This window comes from Microcaecilia unicolor, chromosome 2 (genome assembly GCF_901765095.1).
Source record: "Microcaecilia unicolor chromosome 2, aMicUni1.1, whole genome shotgun sequence".
NCBI classification, from domain to species: domain Eukaryota; kingdom Metazoa; phylum Chordata; class Amphibia; order Gymnophiona; family Siphonopidae; genus Microcaecilia; species Microcaecilia unicolor.
The window spans coordinates 109,159,186-109,177,958 of NC_044032.1; the positions used below are offsets into that span (position 1 = coordinate 109,159,186).

The 18,773-nt window shown below is 41.7% G+C and overlaps 1 protein-coding gene across 4 annotated transcripts in view; it reads left to right on the forward strand.

Annotated features, from left to right (window-relative positions):
* Nucleotides 1-18,773, forward strand: part of NLN (neurolysin) — a 173,018-nt gene that overhangs the window by 145,684 nt on the left and 8,561 nt on the right. For all 4 annotated transcript variants that reach the window (XM_030193203.1, XM_030193201.1, XM_030193204.1 and 1 more), the window contains one exon: nt 4,218-4,354. In XM_030193203.1, coding sequence (XP_030049063.1) covers nt 4,218-4,354 — 137 coding nt within the window. The remainder of the gene's footprint in view (nt 1-4,217; nt 4,355-18,773) is intronic.

The following is an 18,773-nucleotide window of genomic DNA, read 5'->3' on the forward strand; positions in this document are numbered from 1 at the left end:
CTTCTGCCCCTAGCCCATCAGCTACTTCTTCCTGCTCCACAGTTCCACTTGCTTTTTGTCTATAAATTTAACCCACCTCCAGCTCTCTGATGGTTGGTCCGTCTGTGCCTTCTTTTTTTTTTTCCTTTACTGTCATCCTCCTTTTTATTTACCAGTAGCTAGATTTCATTCATTCTTGTCCCCCCTCCAGTGCTCAGTCTCTCTCTTTCCCTCTGTACCTACTTACTAGCTTTGTATTTCCTATTCTGTAATCATCCCATTCCCTTCCTGTGTTGTTTTCCTTCCCCAGTCTCTTTATTACCTCCTATGTTTCACCCACTTCCTGGTCCTCTATTTCCATCCTCTGTACTTTTGTCCTCCCCAGCTTCATATACCTGCCTTTGCTTCTCATCCCCTTACCAGCCTCAACCCCTTTCCTGCCACTCATCCCCTGTACACCTTCATTCCCTTCTTTGTCTTCCATTGATCCCTTTACCTCTCCCATTTCTACCCTCTCTCACTTCTTTCAAAGACCTGTCCCCTTCCTGTATATTGCCTCTCAACCCCTCCCTAGACTCTTCAGGTCCTTCAAATTATCTCGCCGCTTTTTTTCTGAATTCGGTCCCACAGTCCTACTCATACTCCTAATCCAGTTGCCTAGTTCCCACTGTCCTCCTTGCTCAGTTTCTTAGTCCCCATTATACCCCAACTGTGACCGAGTTTGTAGAATAAACCCGGTTCCACTTAAGTACACTTAAGGCCACATTAAGAAATACCTAGCTCTAGATCAGGGGTTCTCAACCCAGTCCTCAGGACACACCTAGCCAGTCAAGTTTTTAGGATACCTACAGTGAAAATGCCTGAGATAGATTTGCATACAATGAAGGTGGTATTTGCAAATTTATCTCATGAAAATTCATTGTGGATATCTTGAAAACCTGATTGGCTAGGTGTATTCCAAGGACTAGGTTGAGAACCACTGCTCTAGACTGCTTAGCTAGGAGGGCATGGACCAGCCAGGGGGAAGTAAAATCCCAGAGCAGGAACAAGACAGAGGCCCAGAGCAGAAAAGAACAGTCTCCAGAGTATGTCTCCACAAGTTAAGTATAAGGAACCAGAAAAATGGCCAAGGTGTGAGGGTTCTCATTTGAATATTGGAAAATACTGACCGTGTGGCCTGACGGGAACCAGACCTCTCCCTGTTTAATACTGAACTTTAAGTGACCAACTGTACCCTAGCAGTAGCCTTTCCTTTTTATGGAACTGAGTTACAAGATGACTATGCTTACTTCTTAGTTACCAGGCCTGTGAAGAGAACAGGCCTCAGAATATATTTGACGAATAGCCCAAAAAAAGTTTTTGCTTTACTTTACACTATGGCTTGGCTGTGTCTGTGGAGGATTAGCGCCCAATGCCTGCTCAAGCTGTCACACCCAACCTAATCCTCATGCCCACTCTTCCATCCTACCCAGTCCCCAAGTCTTCAGTCACAATCCCACTCAAGCCCTGAGTCTCCCCTTATGTTCTCAATACCCAGCCAATCTTAGAGTCTGTATTCTGCTCTCCTACCCAATCCTAGAGTATCTGGCTAAGTCTGAGTCCCTGGTCTCAGTATTCCCATGTTGTGTATCTGCCCTTCTGCCTCTTTCTCACCTTTCCTTTTTCCTCTATACCTGTCTGTTCTTCCCTAGCATCTTTCCTTGCTTGCTCCCACTTACAGTATCTGTCCTCCTTTCACTTTTTCCATGATCAGTGTGACAGAACAGTGTGTTTTAAGCCTGTAAAATTGCCTTTTTTAAATCTTGAAGTTCATTTTTCTAGTTTGGCCAGCAGGTGGTGTATGTTATGTTTTAAGCTGTTACAAATAACTGACCTTTGTTTCCTTAGTTAACACAGATAAGGAAATGCCTGAGTGATGTAACCAGTTTTTTTCAAATGTTGTTGTTGACTTGGCTCTGATTGGCCCAGGAGTTGGTTTTTTTTTTTTCATTTCAATTGTACTGGCTTTTGCTCCAGTTTCAGTCTGGGAGAAGAGAGAGAGAGCTCTTTGCTGAAGCCCTGTAAAAGACAGTTATATTTGGTAGCTGGTGAACAGTTATATGCCCTGATCTCCCCACATACTTAAGGAATTACACAAATGTTTAGTTAGTGTTATAATTGATCCATATTTCAGTTATCTGTTATTGTTTGCTGATTGCACTTTGTTCCACTGTTCAATATTTAGACAATGAACAATTTTGTTTGTTGACTCTGCTGTTTGGACTGATAAAGAATCTGTGAGTAGGTCTGTGAGTGCCTTCCGGGAACTGTGGGACCACTGGGAGTGTGGCCCCCAGTAACCTAGAAATCACTGGAGATAATTTACTATTTCTACTACTAATTTGAGAGCAAGAGACTTGCCCAGAGGTGGCTGTGACCCAGTCGGTGGAAGGAGGGAACTAGTGGAGTACAAGCAGCAGGTGCAGGCAGACTTTAGCTGTGCTGGGGATAGACTCTCTAAGTGGCCGCGGGGTAACCCCAGGCGGGTGGCTAGGTGTTTCATGACAATCAGCTTCCAGCCCTGTTTTCCAAGTCACCAGCCCCAGCTTCAGCATCAGCCTCCAGCCCCTTCAGAATCACCCCTAGCCACTTTCTTTAATCTCTCCCTCTCCAGCATGAGTCCCTTTTCCAATCTGCAGTCTCCTGGCATCAGCCTAAGTCCCTCTTCTACCTGCTTCAGCAGGAACCCTACAACAAGCATCTTGCTCTGCTCCCATGGCTGTTTTTTTTTTGTGTGTGTGTGCTTCCTCTGCCTCTGGCTGAGCAGCAGCTCTGAAATGTGAGCTGAAATACTTCCTGTTTCTCAGAATCTCATCTCTTTTATACTTCTCATCCTGAAGTAGAGGGAGCACAGAAAAAACAAAAACAGCCACGGGAGCAGAGAAAGATTATGCTGCTGTGTGTGAATGAACGATCCATTGAGGAAAGCTTTTATCTCTGGCTTACCACGTAAGCCATCCCTGGTAGAAGTAAAAGCTAACAGTATACTCGGACATATAAGGAAAGGCATCATAGGCAAGAAAATGGATGTAATGTATAAATCATCTAGAGTGCTAGGGTTGAGTTCTGGAAGCCATTCAGTACTGTAAAGCATCCCTTCTCAAATGTAAAGCATCCCTTTGCAAACTGCATGATTTTATAATGGTATGTGTGGAGCCAGAGATGTCTCCATCTTTGTCAGATTAGAGTAGCAAACTTCATCGTTTGTGCTTTTATGGTGAAATAGTATGTAACTACATAAGCATTACTGTATTTGGATAGACCAAAGGTCCACAAAGACCAGTATTCTCTTTCCAACAATGGCCAATCCAAGTCACAAATACCTTGCAGGATCCCAAGAGAGTATTTGTTCCATGGTGCTTATCCTAGGAATAATCAGTGGATTTTCCCCAAGTCCACCTTAACAGGTTTATAGACTTTTCTTTTAGGAACTTGTCCAAGCCTCTTTTTTAAACCTTGCTAGGCTAACCACTTTTACCTCATTCTCTGGTAACAAATTTTAGAGCTTAACTGTGTGTTAAGGTCCCTTCTAGTATTCCTTATTTAGATTGTGAGCTCTTTGAGCAGGGACTGTCTTTATGTGTATGGTGTACAGTGCTGTGTATGCCTTGTATCGCTATAGAAGTGTTAAGTATAGTAGTAGCAAGTGAATAAATATTTTCCTGATTTGTTTTAAAGAACTGTTTAGTAACTTCATTGCATTTCCCCTAGGCTTGCTACTTTTGAAAACAGTAGACAAGTGATTCATGTCTACCCATTCCACTCCACTCATTTCGTATTTTATAGACTTCTATCATATCTCCCCTCAGCAGCCTCATTTCTAAGCTAAAGAGCCCTAACCCCTTTAGGCTTTTTCTCTTTGGGAAGTCATTTTGTCCCCTTGATCATTTTGGTCACCTTTCTCTATACCTTTTCTAATTCAGCTGTATCGTTTTTGAGATGCGTTGACCAGAATTGTACACAGTTTTGAGATGTTACATAGAAGCATTATGATATTCTTTGTTTTATTCTCTATTCTTTTCCAAATAATTCCTAATGTTCTATTTGCTTTCTTAGCTGCTGCCGTGCACTGAGCAAGGACTTCAGTGTATCATCAATGATGACATCTAGATCTTTTTCCTGTACACTGCTGTTTTACTTAAGGAGAAATTACACCAGGCTCTGATATTAACTTATTGTTGGTTTATTCCCACTTTCAGGTACTAATATGCCAGCTACCTTTGGGCATTTGGCAGGTGGTTATGATGGTCAATATTATGGATACCTTTGGAGTGAGGTATTCTCTATGGACATTTTTTATAACTCCTTTAAAAAAGAAGGGATAATGAATCCAAAGGTAAGATATGTTTATGGGGTTTTTTTCCCCACAAAGGACCTGATTCATCACAGAATGTCAGTACCTGTAGGAAAGATCCTGGATGAATTGGGCACTGTTTGGGGGGTTTTTTTGGGTTGGGGGGGGGTCACTTCATAGTAATCTCTTTCTCCTTCTCTCTCTATTTTTTGTTTCTCAACTCACCTAATGGAACTTTCCTTGTGACTCATTCACAAGCCCTCTGGGACTACTTTAGAAAATTAACTCAAAGCTTGAGAACCATTGCCCTGCAGCTTCCTCACTGTAACTGCTGTGATTTTTTCATTATCACACAAATTACTTACTTTTGCTTTCATCATGCACTATACCTCCTTTTTTTTTTTTTTTTAAAGAAAATATACGTGGAGCTCATTTTTTTTAAAAACATCTCTTTATTAGGTGGACAAGTGTAAAGGGTTGGAAAAAAATAAAATAAAATAAGAGTGTGTCCCCTTTAAAAGGGGTTTTACCTGGGTGTGTGTGCTGAGGGTTAGAGCTAGGGAGAAGGTTCTAAAGTGACATCACTGGGAGAACAGCTGAGCAAGCTGGCCTGATTGCCTTGGCAACGGCTTGCTGGGCAGTTGGGTGGTAGTTTTGATGCTGAGCAGACCTGCGGTGAGGTCTCTGATCAGCTGTTAAGGGGGATAACCGTTCAGAAAGTGATTAAGAGAAATTTAAGAGTGGTCTGTGTGGTAAGAGTGTGTCTTTAGGTAGTTAACTAATTTTTAAAAGCCTCTCGCGTTGTTTTATGGCTTTTAAAGTGGTGACTGAAGCTGAGCGCTAAGGTGAAAGCTTTTAAAGTTACAAGCATTACCAGTTTGGTAACCTGAATATGCTTGTGCATGTAATAATTGATCACACTAGTCGCACATGACTAAAGTGACAGTTTAAGTACACAGTCCTTGCTGTCAAGCTTAAATAGGGTTTTTGTGAATGACTTAGGAGAGAAAAACCCTGCATATGCTAAATTAAATTACTTTGGAAAGAGGAAAAGTAATTATTTTGTTTAAAAGTTTCAGAGAATTTAGAGCTGTTGTGAGAAGTTTTGGACAGAGGATTTTAAGACCTCTGGTGGTGTTTATTACTCAGTAAGTTCTGTCATAAAGAACTTGTTTCCCTGAGACCATTTAAAACTCTGGGATCATTATTTGGGGAGGGAGTAGAACAGGGATAATTAATTATATTTTTCTTTACTTGGGGAGCTAGTTAGGGAAATAAGTTGCACGATTATATAGGGAAAGGAGTTTAAAATTATAGTAAAAGAGGAATTGATTTGATGAATTAGACAGGTATAGGGTTTTGCCTTTTTGATTTTTTATAAGCATAGAGTAGTAGGTACTCAAGAGTTCCGGGTTCCTGCTCCCTGGTAACGCTGAACCAAAGTACTGGCAACCTCAAAACAACAAGTGCACCAACGTTAAAGAAAGACCAAAGTTAACCCCATGCAAGAAAGGTCTACAAAACCGCTAAGTATAAACATCTACAGTGATTAAGAGACTAAAATTACTTACCTGAAGGTAGCGAAGTGTATGCATATCCATGTGGAGGAGGTTATATCCTTAAAGAGAAAAATGGAGAAAAAAGAATCAATTTCTTCAGTAGGACTTTCTGTTTAAAGTAAATTTTTAGGAATATAGAACTTAAACAACTGTATTACTTATCTGATTTGTTTGATGAAAGATGTCCGTAGATGGTAGTCAATTTATTGAATATGTCCACATCTTCTGAGAGGAAAAAAAGTGTTGTGGATTAGAAATGTTTTACTGATTGTTCTGAAATGAACACAAACCTTTTACATTTGTTATTTTGATACAATGAAACAGCTGTTTTATTAATGAAATTAGTACAATTATATATTGAATTTACTTAACCATTTTGCATAATAAATTATTTAAATTTCAAGTTTAATGTGCCATAATGTCATCACTTAGTAAAATTTGAACCATCATCAAGGAAAATTCATTTATTAACATCTTAAGTTGCACACTATATCAAATATAGAATTTCCTTAATTTTTATCTGTATTTCCTCCATTGGTGAGTGTTGAGTGTGGGGCGGGGCCTTTAAACCGTGATTGTAAGCTCTTACCATCTGCTCTAAACCTCACCCATAGGGGATCTACAAATGGCGTCACGGACACAGGATATCTGAACATTCTAATTCAGAATGTTCTATTTCTGAACATTCTGATTTTGAATATTTTATTGTTGAACATTATAATTCAAGTTTTTTTCTTAGAGGGAGCAAAAGGTCATATTTGCCCTTGTTCCTGGAGGGTGGTGGTGCTTTTTGAAAATTAATAAGTGTGTGAAACCCTGTTTTCCTTGGAGAAATTGTGGTGAGCCAGAACCATGGAAGACTGGAGAACTGAGATGGAGAGCCTGCGCCAACGGTTGGGAGAGCAAGAGAGACTGACTCGAGAACAGGCAGAGGTAATCCGAACATTTCGGGGAGGTCATGGGGACGCTAGTACTTCGCGTCCGGAGGAAAGTATGCGGTACCCTGCTTTGTACATACCTCGAGACAAGCGAATTTTGGATTTTTCGGGACAGCCTCTGAAAGTGGGGGAACCAACCGTGGAAGAGTGGATAAAGATGACCAAATCAGCTTTGAAAATTTTGAGAGTGCCACCCGAAGACCAGTGGGAAGTGGTCCAAGATCACTTAAAAGGAGCAGCAAGTGATGTTATGAAATTGTATGCCGGAGATCAGAGACATGTAGAGGATATGTTTCAAAGACTGTTGAAGGAATTTGGAGACCGAGCGCCCTTGAATTTAAGAAAACATGAGTTTTATGGTAGGAAACAGCTACCCGGGGAGTCGGTGCGTGCCTTTGGCTGTGATCTGTTTGAACGGATGAACAGAATTTTGGCCCGGAAGCCACAGGCAATCCTGGATGTGGAGGAGGCCCTCAAAGATCAGTTAATTATGGGATTAAAAAGCGACAGTCTGCATCGGGAGATGAAGAGAAAGAACAAAGAAAATCCAGGATTCACTTTCCAAGAACTACTTGCAGCTGCTATTGAGGGAGCTGAGGAGGAAGAGAGAATTTTTGGGGATGGAGATCGGGATAGGCTGCGAATGTTGCCAAGAAGAAATGAGGGGTTGGTGAGAGCCACTGCAGTGGAAGCAGATCAGACACTGTTGGCTATTCAACAGCTGACTCAGGCAGTTGATAAGATGGGTAGGAGTTTAAGCCTACAGCAACAGGAATTATTTAATGTGATACGGGATAGAGAGGAAGATACCAGGCGAGAATCTTCGAGGTGGAGAAGAAACGATAATCGCCAGAGTGGGAACTATGGATCTTCAGATTGGAGAGGATCCCGAAGAAATAATAGAGAAGACATAATTTGCTTCAAGTGTAACGAGCCGGGACATATTAGCCGGTTTTGTCAAAGTGAGAAAATAGTGGGAAATAAAAAAGAAAAAATGACAAATAATCAGGAAGATGACGAAGAGACAAGTCGTACCGTAGTACGAAAGGTAGAGAAAAAAACGGAGACGAGAGCGGAGTCCCCGAGACCTTCCACTTCCAGAGGGGGAGTGAAAGTGGTGGTTATAGATGAAACATCCTCTATAGATGGATTAAAGGAAAATGCAGTGGGCCCTAAGCCCATAATGCAGGTATGGATCGGTGGGGTTCCAGTTCGCTGTCTAATCGACACCGGATCCGCGGTGACCACTTTAACGGCCACTTTCTTCTACCAGAACTTGGCAGAAGGGAAGCGGTTGAAGGATGCGGCCTGGATAACCTTGACTGCAGCGAATGGGTTAGAAATTCCCGTCGTTGGATGTCTGGAGGTGGATGTGGAGTGCTTTGGGCAGAGGATCCCACAAACGGGAATTTTCATCATTCGGGATGACCCTTGGGATGCGCAGTCCGGAGAGGAAAAGATACCCGGGATCATTGGAACCAATGTTTTGCAACATATTAAGGGTTGGCTGCAAGACATGACCTGCTTAAGCTCAAAAGGGGAAAAAAGGTTGAATGGAAAAAATGATGACAGGGGTAAACTAGTAGATGATGCAAAAATGATAGATGTAGATGCAATTAATCTGAAAGACTTTTTGGAATCTGAAAGAGATCATAAGGAGAAAATTCAGTTGACTTCTCCTCAGACATATACAGATCTGGGAAGTATGCAGGAAAAGTACCAGCCATTAGAGAAAAGAAATACAGAATTAAATAAACAAGAAATTAAACTGGAGGATTTGCAGAATAAATTACAATCTGTTCAACACTCCCTTCAAGAGAAGAACAGAGAGGAGGAAATAAAGAAGGAAGGAATTGAACATTTGAGGAAGGAACTGGAAGATAGCTCTGCTCAAGTGAAAACTCTAACAATAGATCTGCAGAGGAAAGCTGAAGAGTATACAGATTTGAAGGAGAAACTGGCTGATGCCAAAAAGCAAATTCAGCAAGTTGAAAAAGAGGTCTCCACAATGCGGGAAGAGACAAAATTACTGACTAACAAAGTTAATGAATATGAGAAAAGCAAAGAATGGATGTCTCAGGAACTTGATATTAGGCAGCGAACAATTCAGCAACTTAAAAGGGAACAACTGGCTAATGAGAAAGTAGAAGAAGTTTCAAAGCTATACCATGACGCATGTGAAGGCCTACATGAAAAAGGAAAGAAAGTTGAAGACAAGCGGTTGACACTAATAGAACAGGAACATTGGCCTAGTTCACTCAACACCCATTATTTAAAATGGGATAAAGCATGTCAAATAGCTCCGCAATCCATGGCCAAAAATGGAGAGATGAGGAAAAAATATTATGACAGGCGGGCGGCAGGCTCTCAGCTACGGTTGGGTGACAGAGTCCTGTTGAAGGTTGGGAGGTACTCAGGAAGACATGAGGTCCAAAATGATTGGGAAGATGCAATTTATGAAGTAATACAATTGGATGGGAATGTGGTTGGGATCAAAAATGAGCACAATACTAATGTCAAAAGGGTGCACAGGGATCAGCTAAAGAAAATGCCTCTGCCTATTGAAAGTTTTTCGGAGGAATCGGATTTGGTTTGTGAGGAAGAAGGTGTGGATGAGATAGAGGAACAGCCCGATTGTATTTACTTGCTGGTGGAAGAACAAGAAAATCCAGTCCTAGATCCTGACATCAGAGAAGTGTCTGTTGAAGGAGTTACTGGTCCTGAAGATCAACAAGCGGTTTCTGGCTCGCGTCGATTTCTTAGAGAAAACAGGGGAGTACCACCACAATACTTAAGGGAAAATTTTTATTTATATTAACTCACCATGAAGTTGTGTGATATAATATGTTATTGTAGATAGAGACAAATGTCGGGACGACATTTATGTTGGGGCGGAGATGTGTAAAGGGTTGGAAAAAAATAAAATAAAATAAGAGTGTGTCCCCTTTAAAAGGGGTTTTACCTGGGTGTGTGTGCTGAGGGTTAGAGCTAGGGAGAAGGTTCTAAAGTGACATCACTGGGAGAACAGCTGAGCAAGCTGGCCTGATTGCCTTGGCAACGGCTTGCTGGGCAGTTGGGTGGTAGTTTTGATGCTGAGCAGACCTGCGGTGAGGTCTCTGATCAGCTGTTAAGGGGGATAACCGTTCAGAAAGTGATTAAGAGAAATTTAAGAGTGGTCTGTGTGGTAAGAGTGTGTCTTTAGGTAGTTAACTAATTTTTAAAAGCCTCTCGCGTTGTTTTATGGCTTTTAAAGTGGTGACTGAAGCTGAGCGCTAAGGTGAAAGCTTTTAAAGTTACAAGCATTACCAGTTTGGTAACCTGAATATGCTTGTGCATGTAATAATTGATCACACTAGTCGCACATGACTAAAGTGACAGTTTAAGTACACAGTCCTTGCTGTCAAGCTTAAATAGGGTTTTTGTGAATGACTTAGGAGAGAAAAACCCTGCATATGCTAAATTAAATTACTTTGGAAAGAGGAAAAGTAATTATTTTGTTTAAAAGTTTCAGAGAATTTAGAGCTGTTGTGAGAAGTTTTGGACAGAGGATTTTAAGACCTCTGGTGGTGTTTATTACTCAGTAAGTTCTGTCATAAAGAACTTGTTTCCCTGAGACCATTTAAAACTCTGGGATCATTATTTGGGGAGGGAGTAGAACAGGGATAATTAATTATATTTTTCTTTACTTGGGGAGCTAGTTAGGGAAATAAGTTGCACGATTATATAGGGAAAGGAGTTTAAAATTATAGTAAAAGAGGAATTGATTTGATGAATTAGACAGGTATAGGGTTTTGCCTTTTTGATTTTTTATAAGCATAGAGTAGTAGGTACTCAAGAGTTCCGGGTTCCTGCTCCCTGGTAACGCTGAACCAAAGTACTGGCAACCTCAAAACAACAAGTGCACCAACGTTAAAGAAAGACCAAAGTTAACCCCATGCAAGAAAGGTCTACAAAACCGCTAAGTATAAACATCTACAGTGATTAAGAGACTAAAATTACTTACCTGAAGGTAGCGAAGTGTATGCATATCCATGTGGAGGAGGTTATATCCTTAAAGAGAAAAATGGAGAAAAAAGAATCAATTTCTTCAGTAGGACTTTCTGTTTAAAGTAAATTTTTAGGAATATAGAACTTAAACAACTGTATTACTTATCTGATTTGTTTGATGAAAGATGTCCGTAGATGGTAGTCAATTTATTGAATATGTCCACATCTTCTGAGAGGAAAAAAAGTGTTGTGGATTAGAAATGTTTTACTGATTGTTCTGAAATGAACACAAACCTTTTACATTTGTTATTTTGATACAATGAAACAGCTGTTTTATTAATGAAATTAGTACAATTATATATTGAATTTACTTAACCATTTTGCATAATAAATTATTTAAATTTCAAGTTTAATGTGCCATAATGTCATCACTTAGTAAAATTTGAACCATCATCAAGGAAAATTCATTTATTAACATCTTAAGTTGCACACTATATCAAATATAGAATTTCCTTAATTTTTATCTGTATTTCCTCCATTGGTGAGTGTTGAGTGTGGGGCGGGGCCTTTAAACCGTGATTGTAAGCTCTTACCATCTGCTCTAAACCTCACCCATAGGGGATCTACACAAGCTACATACAGAACAAAATGTGTAAGTATGTCAGAACAATTGCATTACAGTCATTGAGCACACAAAGGATAAAGAACATACAGACCATATAAATAACATAAAATACATTCAAATGCTAGAAGCTGAACAACTAACAGGACACCCGGTTGGCTCTTATCCGCTTGTCCCTTCTCATACTAAAAGCCATAGATAAACACAATTTCACACCACAAGCATCATCAAGAGACAAGATTTGATATGATTACATTGAAAGTTCTCTGCTTGATCCTGCTAGAGGGAATCCAACCACTGTCACCCAGTCAACCTCTCCTCTCTTGTCAAGTCTTGTCTCCTGAAGACACTTTTCGCGAAATATGGAACCATATAGAGGACAAGACATGGAAATTTTGTAATAAGATTGAAAGATGCTGTGATAAGATTAAATAAGATAAGAGCATGGATGAGATGTTTTGAGTGTCACATGGTGAATTGGGAATAGACATGGACATTTGGTACTTTTTAAAAAATGATTTTTTGACTTGTTGGAGCCCGTTAATGAAATACAGAAGAGCGGTCAGGACTCAGTTACATCAGATAAGTTTTGTTATTACCTAGCAGTGGTTTTATCAATATGATTTGAGTTCTTATGGTACAATGATGGACTGAGTAGCATTCGTTCTTAACAGGAACACAATGTATGCATTGCATTCTTTTCACAACATATTTTACAAATTATAAGTTATATGATACAAATACAGTGTTAATAATATAAAGTAGTTGTCTTTTTTGAGTAGTTGATGTGATTTATAGACTACATTACCCTAGCAATTTTATAATGAATATGTATAAGAGAGAACTGTAGGTGCACTGCTTCCATTAAATGCAGATCCTTTTGGTAAAGTATTCCTGAGACCCTGTATGCCAGTCAGTCTTACTAATATGTTACAGTTCCTGCTTACAGACTGGTTGAGACATGGGACAAAGCATTTGAATAGAATAACTTGACACCAGCAGTAATAATTTTAACGAACTTCCTTACTTTTAGGAAACAAGTGAAGAGCTGTTTGTTTTATCAGGCATTGGAAAATTGGTTATCATTTAAGTATAAATATTACACAGGTATTCGACGAGTGTATGCTTAGGTAATATAATTGATAGTATGTCTGCTTGCAGTTGATTTCAGTGTTTTGGTATGGATTATATGTTTTGTTGTTTTTTACGTATGTTTTTCTGTACCCTGCCTAGAACTGTGAATAACTGAGGGATATAGTCCTATATAATAATTCTCACCTCCAAAGTTCTATTGGTCTTGCTGCCTGTATTAGTGACTTCTTCGGAGTTGGTCTGCTAGGCTACATAGCACAGGCTGACGTCACCGTAGCCATTATGAGTCGTGGAACATTGGCCCAGATTACGAGGGGACGTGCGCGCGCCAGTCAGCTCGCATTCTGCAGCAGCCGCTGCCCTCGGTGCTTTGCACGGGGCAGGCTTGGGGAAACTGGTCAGCCCGCCTGGATTGCTGCCGAGAGACCGTTCTCCCGCTCGAGGTCTTCCTTTGTGGCTAGAGGAAGCCCTGGGATTTACCATGCTGGAACAGAAATGGCTAGGGCGGTGCAAGGAGGAGGGAGCTCGCCTGAGCCATGCCCCGCTCTCTCCCGAGGGAGGGGGGACCCTGAAACTCGGAGGGAGGGAGGGGATGACCCTGAAACTCAGAGGAAGGGAGGAAGGGGATGCCCTGGAACCAGAGGGAAGGAGGGGATGACCCTGGAACTCGGAGGGAGGGGGGACCCTGGAACTGGGAGGGAGGGAGGGAGGGGGGCCCCTGGCACACACGCTCATTCTCAACTGAGGGAGGGAGGGAGGGGACGACCCTGAAACTCGGAGGGAGGGAGCAACCCTGAAACTCGAAGGGAGGGAGGAGACGACCCTGGAACTCAGAGGGAGGAAGGGAGGGGATGACCCTGGAAATGGGAGGGAGGGGGGAGGGGGGGACGACCCTGGAACTGGGAGGGAGGGGGGGGCCCTGGCACACACTCTCATTCTCACACACACTCTCTCTCACAGACACACTCGCACCCAGTCTCACTCACTCTCTGTCACACTCGCACATTCGCTCTCTCTCTCTCTCTCTCACAGAGTCACTGTCACACACACTCTCTCAAACATACACACTCCGAGGAAAACCTTGCTAGTGCCCATTTCATTTGTGTCAGAAACAGGCCTTGTTTACTAGTTTTAAATAAAATGAAAATGTATATATCCTGAAAACCTGCCCTGTTTGTGGCCCTTGAGAGCTGAATTTATGCACCTTTGTTCTGTGCAGTACCTCTTTGTGTTTATACTGAAGTCTCTTATCTTTCCCCTTTCTCCTAGTACATCGGGTACTCACATGAACTGTAAGCTCTTTGGGGATGGGACTTAACAATACCTGAATATGTTTCAGCATCATACAGCACTTGATGAAGTAGCACTATAAAATCAATATGATTTTAAGGGAAGGAATGGCTTAATTGTTAGTGTAATGGGCTGCAGACCAGTGTTCAGGTCTCAGTTCTCCCACTAACAAGACACTTTGAGATCCTTTTACTAAACTACAGTAAGGTTTTTGCACTTAGCACACATTTAATGCAAGCAATGGTACTAAGTCACGTCAACTACTGTAATGGAATCTATGCGGGATGCAAAGAACAGATCCTAAAGAAACTTCAGACCGCTCAAAACACGGCAGCCCGGCTTATATTTGGAAAAACACGATTTGAAAGCGTAAAACCCCTCCGCGAAAAGCTACACTGGCTCCCTATCAAAGAATGTATCTCTTTCAAAATCTGCACCCTAGTCCATAAAATAATCTTCGGCGAAGTTCCGAGTTATATGATAGACTTCATAGACCTACCAACCAGAAACACATCCGAATCATCACGTACATATCTAAATCTCCATTACCCAAGCTGCAAAGGACGAAAATACAATCAACTTACGCATCCAGTTACTCCTATATAAGCACACAGCTGTGGAACGCATTACCGAAAGCCATGAAAACATCGTATGGAGGGGCATAATCGAACGAAAACGTCTATCTCCATGGGCGTTTATCTCCGAGAACGGGTCCGTGAAGGGGCGGACCGAACCGTATTTTGGGAAAAAATAGACGTCCATGTTTTATTCGACAATTTGTGAGCTGGGCGTTTTTGTTTTTCAGCGATAATGGAAAATGAAAGCGCCCAGCTCAAAAACGAATAAATCCAAGGCATTTGTTCGTGGGAGGGGCCAGGAGTCTTAGTGCACTGGTCCCCCTCACATGCCAGGACACCAACCGGGCACCCTAGGGGGCACTTTTACAAAAAAAACCAAAAAGGTAAAAGAGCTCCCAGGTGCATAGCACCCTTCCGTTGGGTGTTGAGCCCCCCAAATCCCCCTCAAAACCCACCACCCACAAGTCTACACCATTACTATAGCCCTAAGGGGTGAAGGGGGGCACCTACATGTGGGTACAGTGGGTTTGGGGGGCGGTGTGGAGGGCTCCCATTTACCAGCACAAATGTAACAGGTGGGGGGGGGGGAGGATGGGCCTGGGTCTACCTGCCTGACGTCCACTGCACCCCCTAATAACTGCTCCAGTGACCTGCATACTGCTGCCAGGGAGGTGGGTATGACATTTGAGGGTGAACATAAAAAGTTGTGAAACGGCATATTTTTGTGGTGGGAGGGGGTTTGTGACCACTGGGGGAGTCAGGGGAGGTCATCCCCGACTCCCTCCAGTGGTCATCTGGTCATTTAGGGCACTTTTTGGGTCCCTATTCGTGGAAAAACAGGGTCCAGGAAAAGTGCCCTAAATTCTCGCTAAAAACGCATATTTTTTTTTCCATTATCGGCGAAAGGCGCCTATCTCTGATCGGCCGATAACCACGCCCCAGTTCCGCCTTCACCACGCCTTTGACACGCCCCCATCAACTTTGTCCGCATCCGCGACGGAGTGCAGTTGAAAACGTCCAAATTCGGCTTTCGATTATACCGCTTTATTCGTTTTTGTGAGATAAACGTCTATCTCCCGATTTGGGTCGCAATATAGGCGTTTTTCTTTTTCAATTATAAGCTGGATGGTCATCTAAACTTCTGGAAATCACTAAAAAACTAACTTGGTCCAAAAGGCATACCCCACTGATCCAACTTAAATTCTCACACTCTGCAGCACATCAAAACCAAAGTACGTAATGGTCATCACACAACCCTTCCGCCTTATGTTACCCTAATGAGACTGTTTCATGAGAACCTACCTTACCACAACTTCATTTTGTATTTGTGCACACTGGAGACTGCGAACGCCTCTCCAGTACTATGTAAACCACATTGAACCTGCAAATAGGTAGGAAAATGTGGGATATAAATGCAACAAATAAATAAAATGTAACATGCAGTAAGGGTAAAAAGCCTGTGTGATAAATGTAGGAATCTACTCTGCATTTACGGGAAAGGGCAGTCAGTTAACACAGCTCAGGCACCGCAGTAGTCTCACAGGGTGGTAGAACAGATATCAGGCTTAATAGTACAGTCAGGGGGCAGAGGCACCATATTGGATGATGGCACCAATGAAGGACAATTGTTGCTGCCCAGCTCCTCTGAACTACGACTGAAGACCCCTGGGTATGTCCCAGGGGTGAGTTGCAGGGCAGCGCGGGTGGGGAGGACTCTGGAGGGGCTTGTTGGTGTGTCCGGGGGGACCCAGATTGTCATTGTGATATGTGAGGAGTGTCGTAGCTATGAGTGGATTTTGTGGGGCGCATCAGGGTAGTGATCAGGGTGTGCGGGGAGTATCAGAGCTATGAACAGGGTATATGGGAAGTGGACCAGATCTCAGGAGTGGGTTTCAGAGGAGTGGAGGAATAGCCTAGTGGTTAGTACAGTGGCCTGAGAACCTGGGGAACTGGGTTCAATTCCCACTGCAGCTCCTTGTGAATCTGGGCATGTCACTTAACCCTCCATTACCCCAGGTACAAAATAAGTAACTGTATGTAATATGTAAACTGCTTTGATTGTAATTATCAAGTCCCATCCCCATTCCCTTTTGGTAGGCCAGGGGGTTAAGCCGCTGTACTTCAAAGATGTCTGTATCTGCGCTACTGGACTGCTGGTAGCACAGCTACATTTACCACATCCTCTTCGGTGGCAAGTTTAGCTGCACTATCATGGCAGCTAGCATGCAGGACTGACTCGTGTCCTAGCTTCCACATCTGGCCACATCTCCGCCTATCCATGTCACTCCCAGATCCCACTCATTCCCACGTTAGGCAGCTAATGCAGGATTTTTAATGCAAAGGTTCCCTTTTAGCACAGTGGACAGTAGTGTGGGCCCACACTATACCATTCTGAAATCCCCACATTAGATGCTTAACACAGTTTAGTAAAAGGGCCCCTTTATCTCTCGCTGCCTCAGGTACCCTCTCCCATTCTAAGCTCTTTGGGGAAAGGATATGTCTGAAAAATGATGTAAACTATCTTGGGCAAAAATTGGAAAGATGGTCTAAAATACAAATATTATATCTGTTTATTTTGTACATTATTAGATAATATGCTTTTTAAAAAATCATGAAAAACACCATCAGTTGGTTGTTCTCAGTTCAGCTATATTGTTATTACTTTAGAGAATCCTATAAAGTTACTTTGGCACAATCTTGTTTTCATAAATCCATTCTCATTGCCTTATTTGGTGCTCGTGCTCTTCACTTGTCATACAGTGTTATCCCTTTTGATATATGTAATAGCTTTCAGTGGAACAGATGTCAGACTTAGTTAAATGGAGGGTAGGTTTGCTAATAGATTTTTAGTTGTTAGTTTTTATTATAATAACTATTTTTGAATTGTAACCTCTTTGGTGCATATCACAAAAAGTAGAATATCAAGTATTAATAATAAAAACAAAAGTTCTTTAATTCTGTGGGTCTGCTTTGGACCCACCTCTTCAAAATAGGTTTATGGAAAATAATTAATTTTACACTAAGTCCAAAACATTTCCCCTGTTTTCAGTGTTTTAATGTAAGTAAGGCCAAAGGGCAAGCTGTCCTAAAATAGCACTCCATGATATATGGGCATAGTAATCATCTAATAATTATTAGATGCTATTTAGAGAAAGAAACCTGTCATATTTGCACTTCAGGAGCCTTTTTCACCATGGCTTATCCAAGTATGTGAGAAACATTATTTCCAATAGCCAAGTGAGCAAAACAAAGCCGAAATGTGCAACAAAAATGTCTTCTTTAGTGTAACTTTTTGCCCCAGTTATCCTCTACTGTATTAGGGTATATCCCGTCTAGTCTGGTATTTTATGTAAGCAATGACATAGTTGAAGAAAAGATTAGAACAGGTGTATGTGACTTAAGTAATTGCTCATAATAAAGACACATGCACACAAGTCCTCAGTTTTATCTTGCACCCTTGAACACTCCATCAGGGCACTAAGGACTAGGACATGCTTCTTATGTTTAAGTTCTTGTTATACCGTCTTGCACCAAGAAAATCAAAGTGGTGTACATCTATTAAATTTCAGTAAAGAAAAGAACTCCAAATTTTGATAGGAAAGCCTAACAGAAAAGTACATGGCAGGGAGGAGTTGCCAGAAGAGACAGTTGCAGGGGGATAAGTGAAGAGGTGATGAGGTAGTGCTGCCTGCAAGAAAAATTATCATACAGAGGAACCCAGGAAGGCCAACCAGAAAAGGTGAGCCTTTAATGAGGCCCTAAACCTCACAGAGGATGATTCTGCCCAAAAGGAAATTGGGGGAAGAATTCCCTAGAGATGATGCTGTGTATAAAACGTAGAGTGCCTCATAGGCTCAAGACAAGAACGTAAAACTGGTGGAATAGGAACATATGATGTTCTATAGAGAAGCACAGTGCTTGGGCGGGGATGTATGGAACTATTGAAGAGGACAAATAAGGTGGTGTCACTGAGTGGAGAACCTTATAGGATAAAAGATAAGATTTTGACAAAAACCTGTAAATGATGGGCAGCCAGAGATGGTGGACCAGAAATGGGTAATTTTTTGATGAGAAACAACACTGGAATAAATATTACAGTAATCTAACCTAGATACGACCAGAGAATACAGAAGGGTAGCACAATCAGACTTGTTAAGGTCGCTACCAACTGATAGGACATAACATAGGGCTAGAAAACTGCATCGAATAACAGAATTTACATGTGCAAAGAATGACAGCTGAGAGTCTAAAGTAACTCCTAAATATTTAAAAAAGTTGTGATGGAATATTTGATATTGCAAGGTGAAGCTGAGGACTTAAAATTCTTAGCTTATTAATGACCAGAATGAGCCTGGACGAGGACTTATTATTTATTTATGTAGATTCAACTAATCA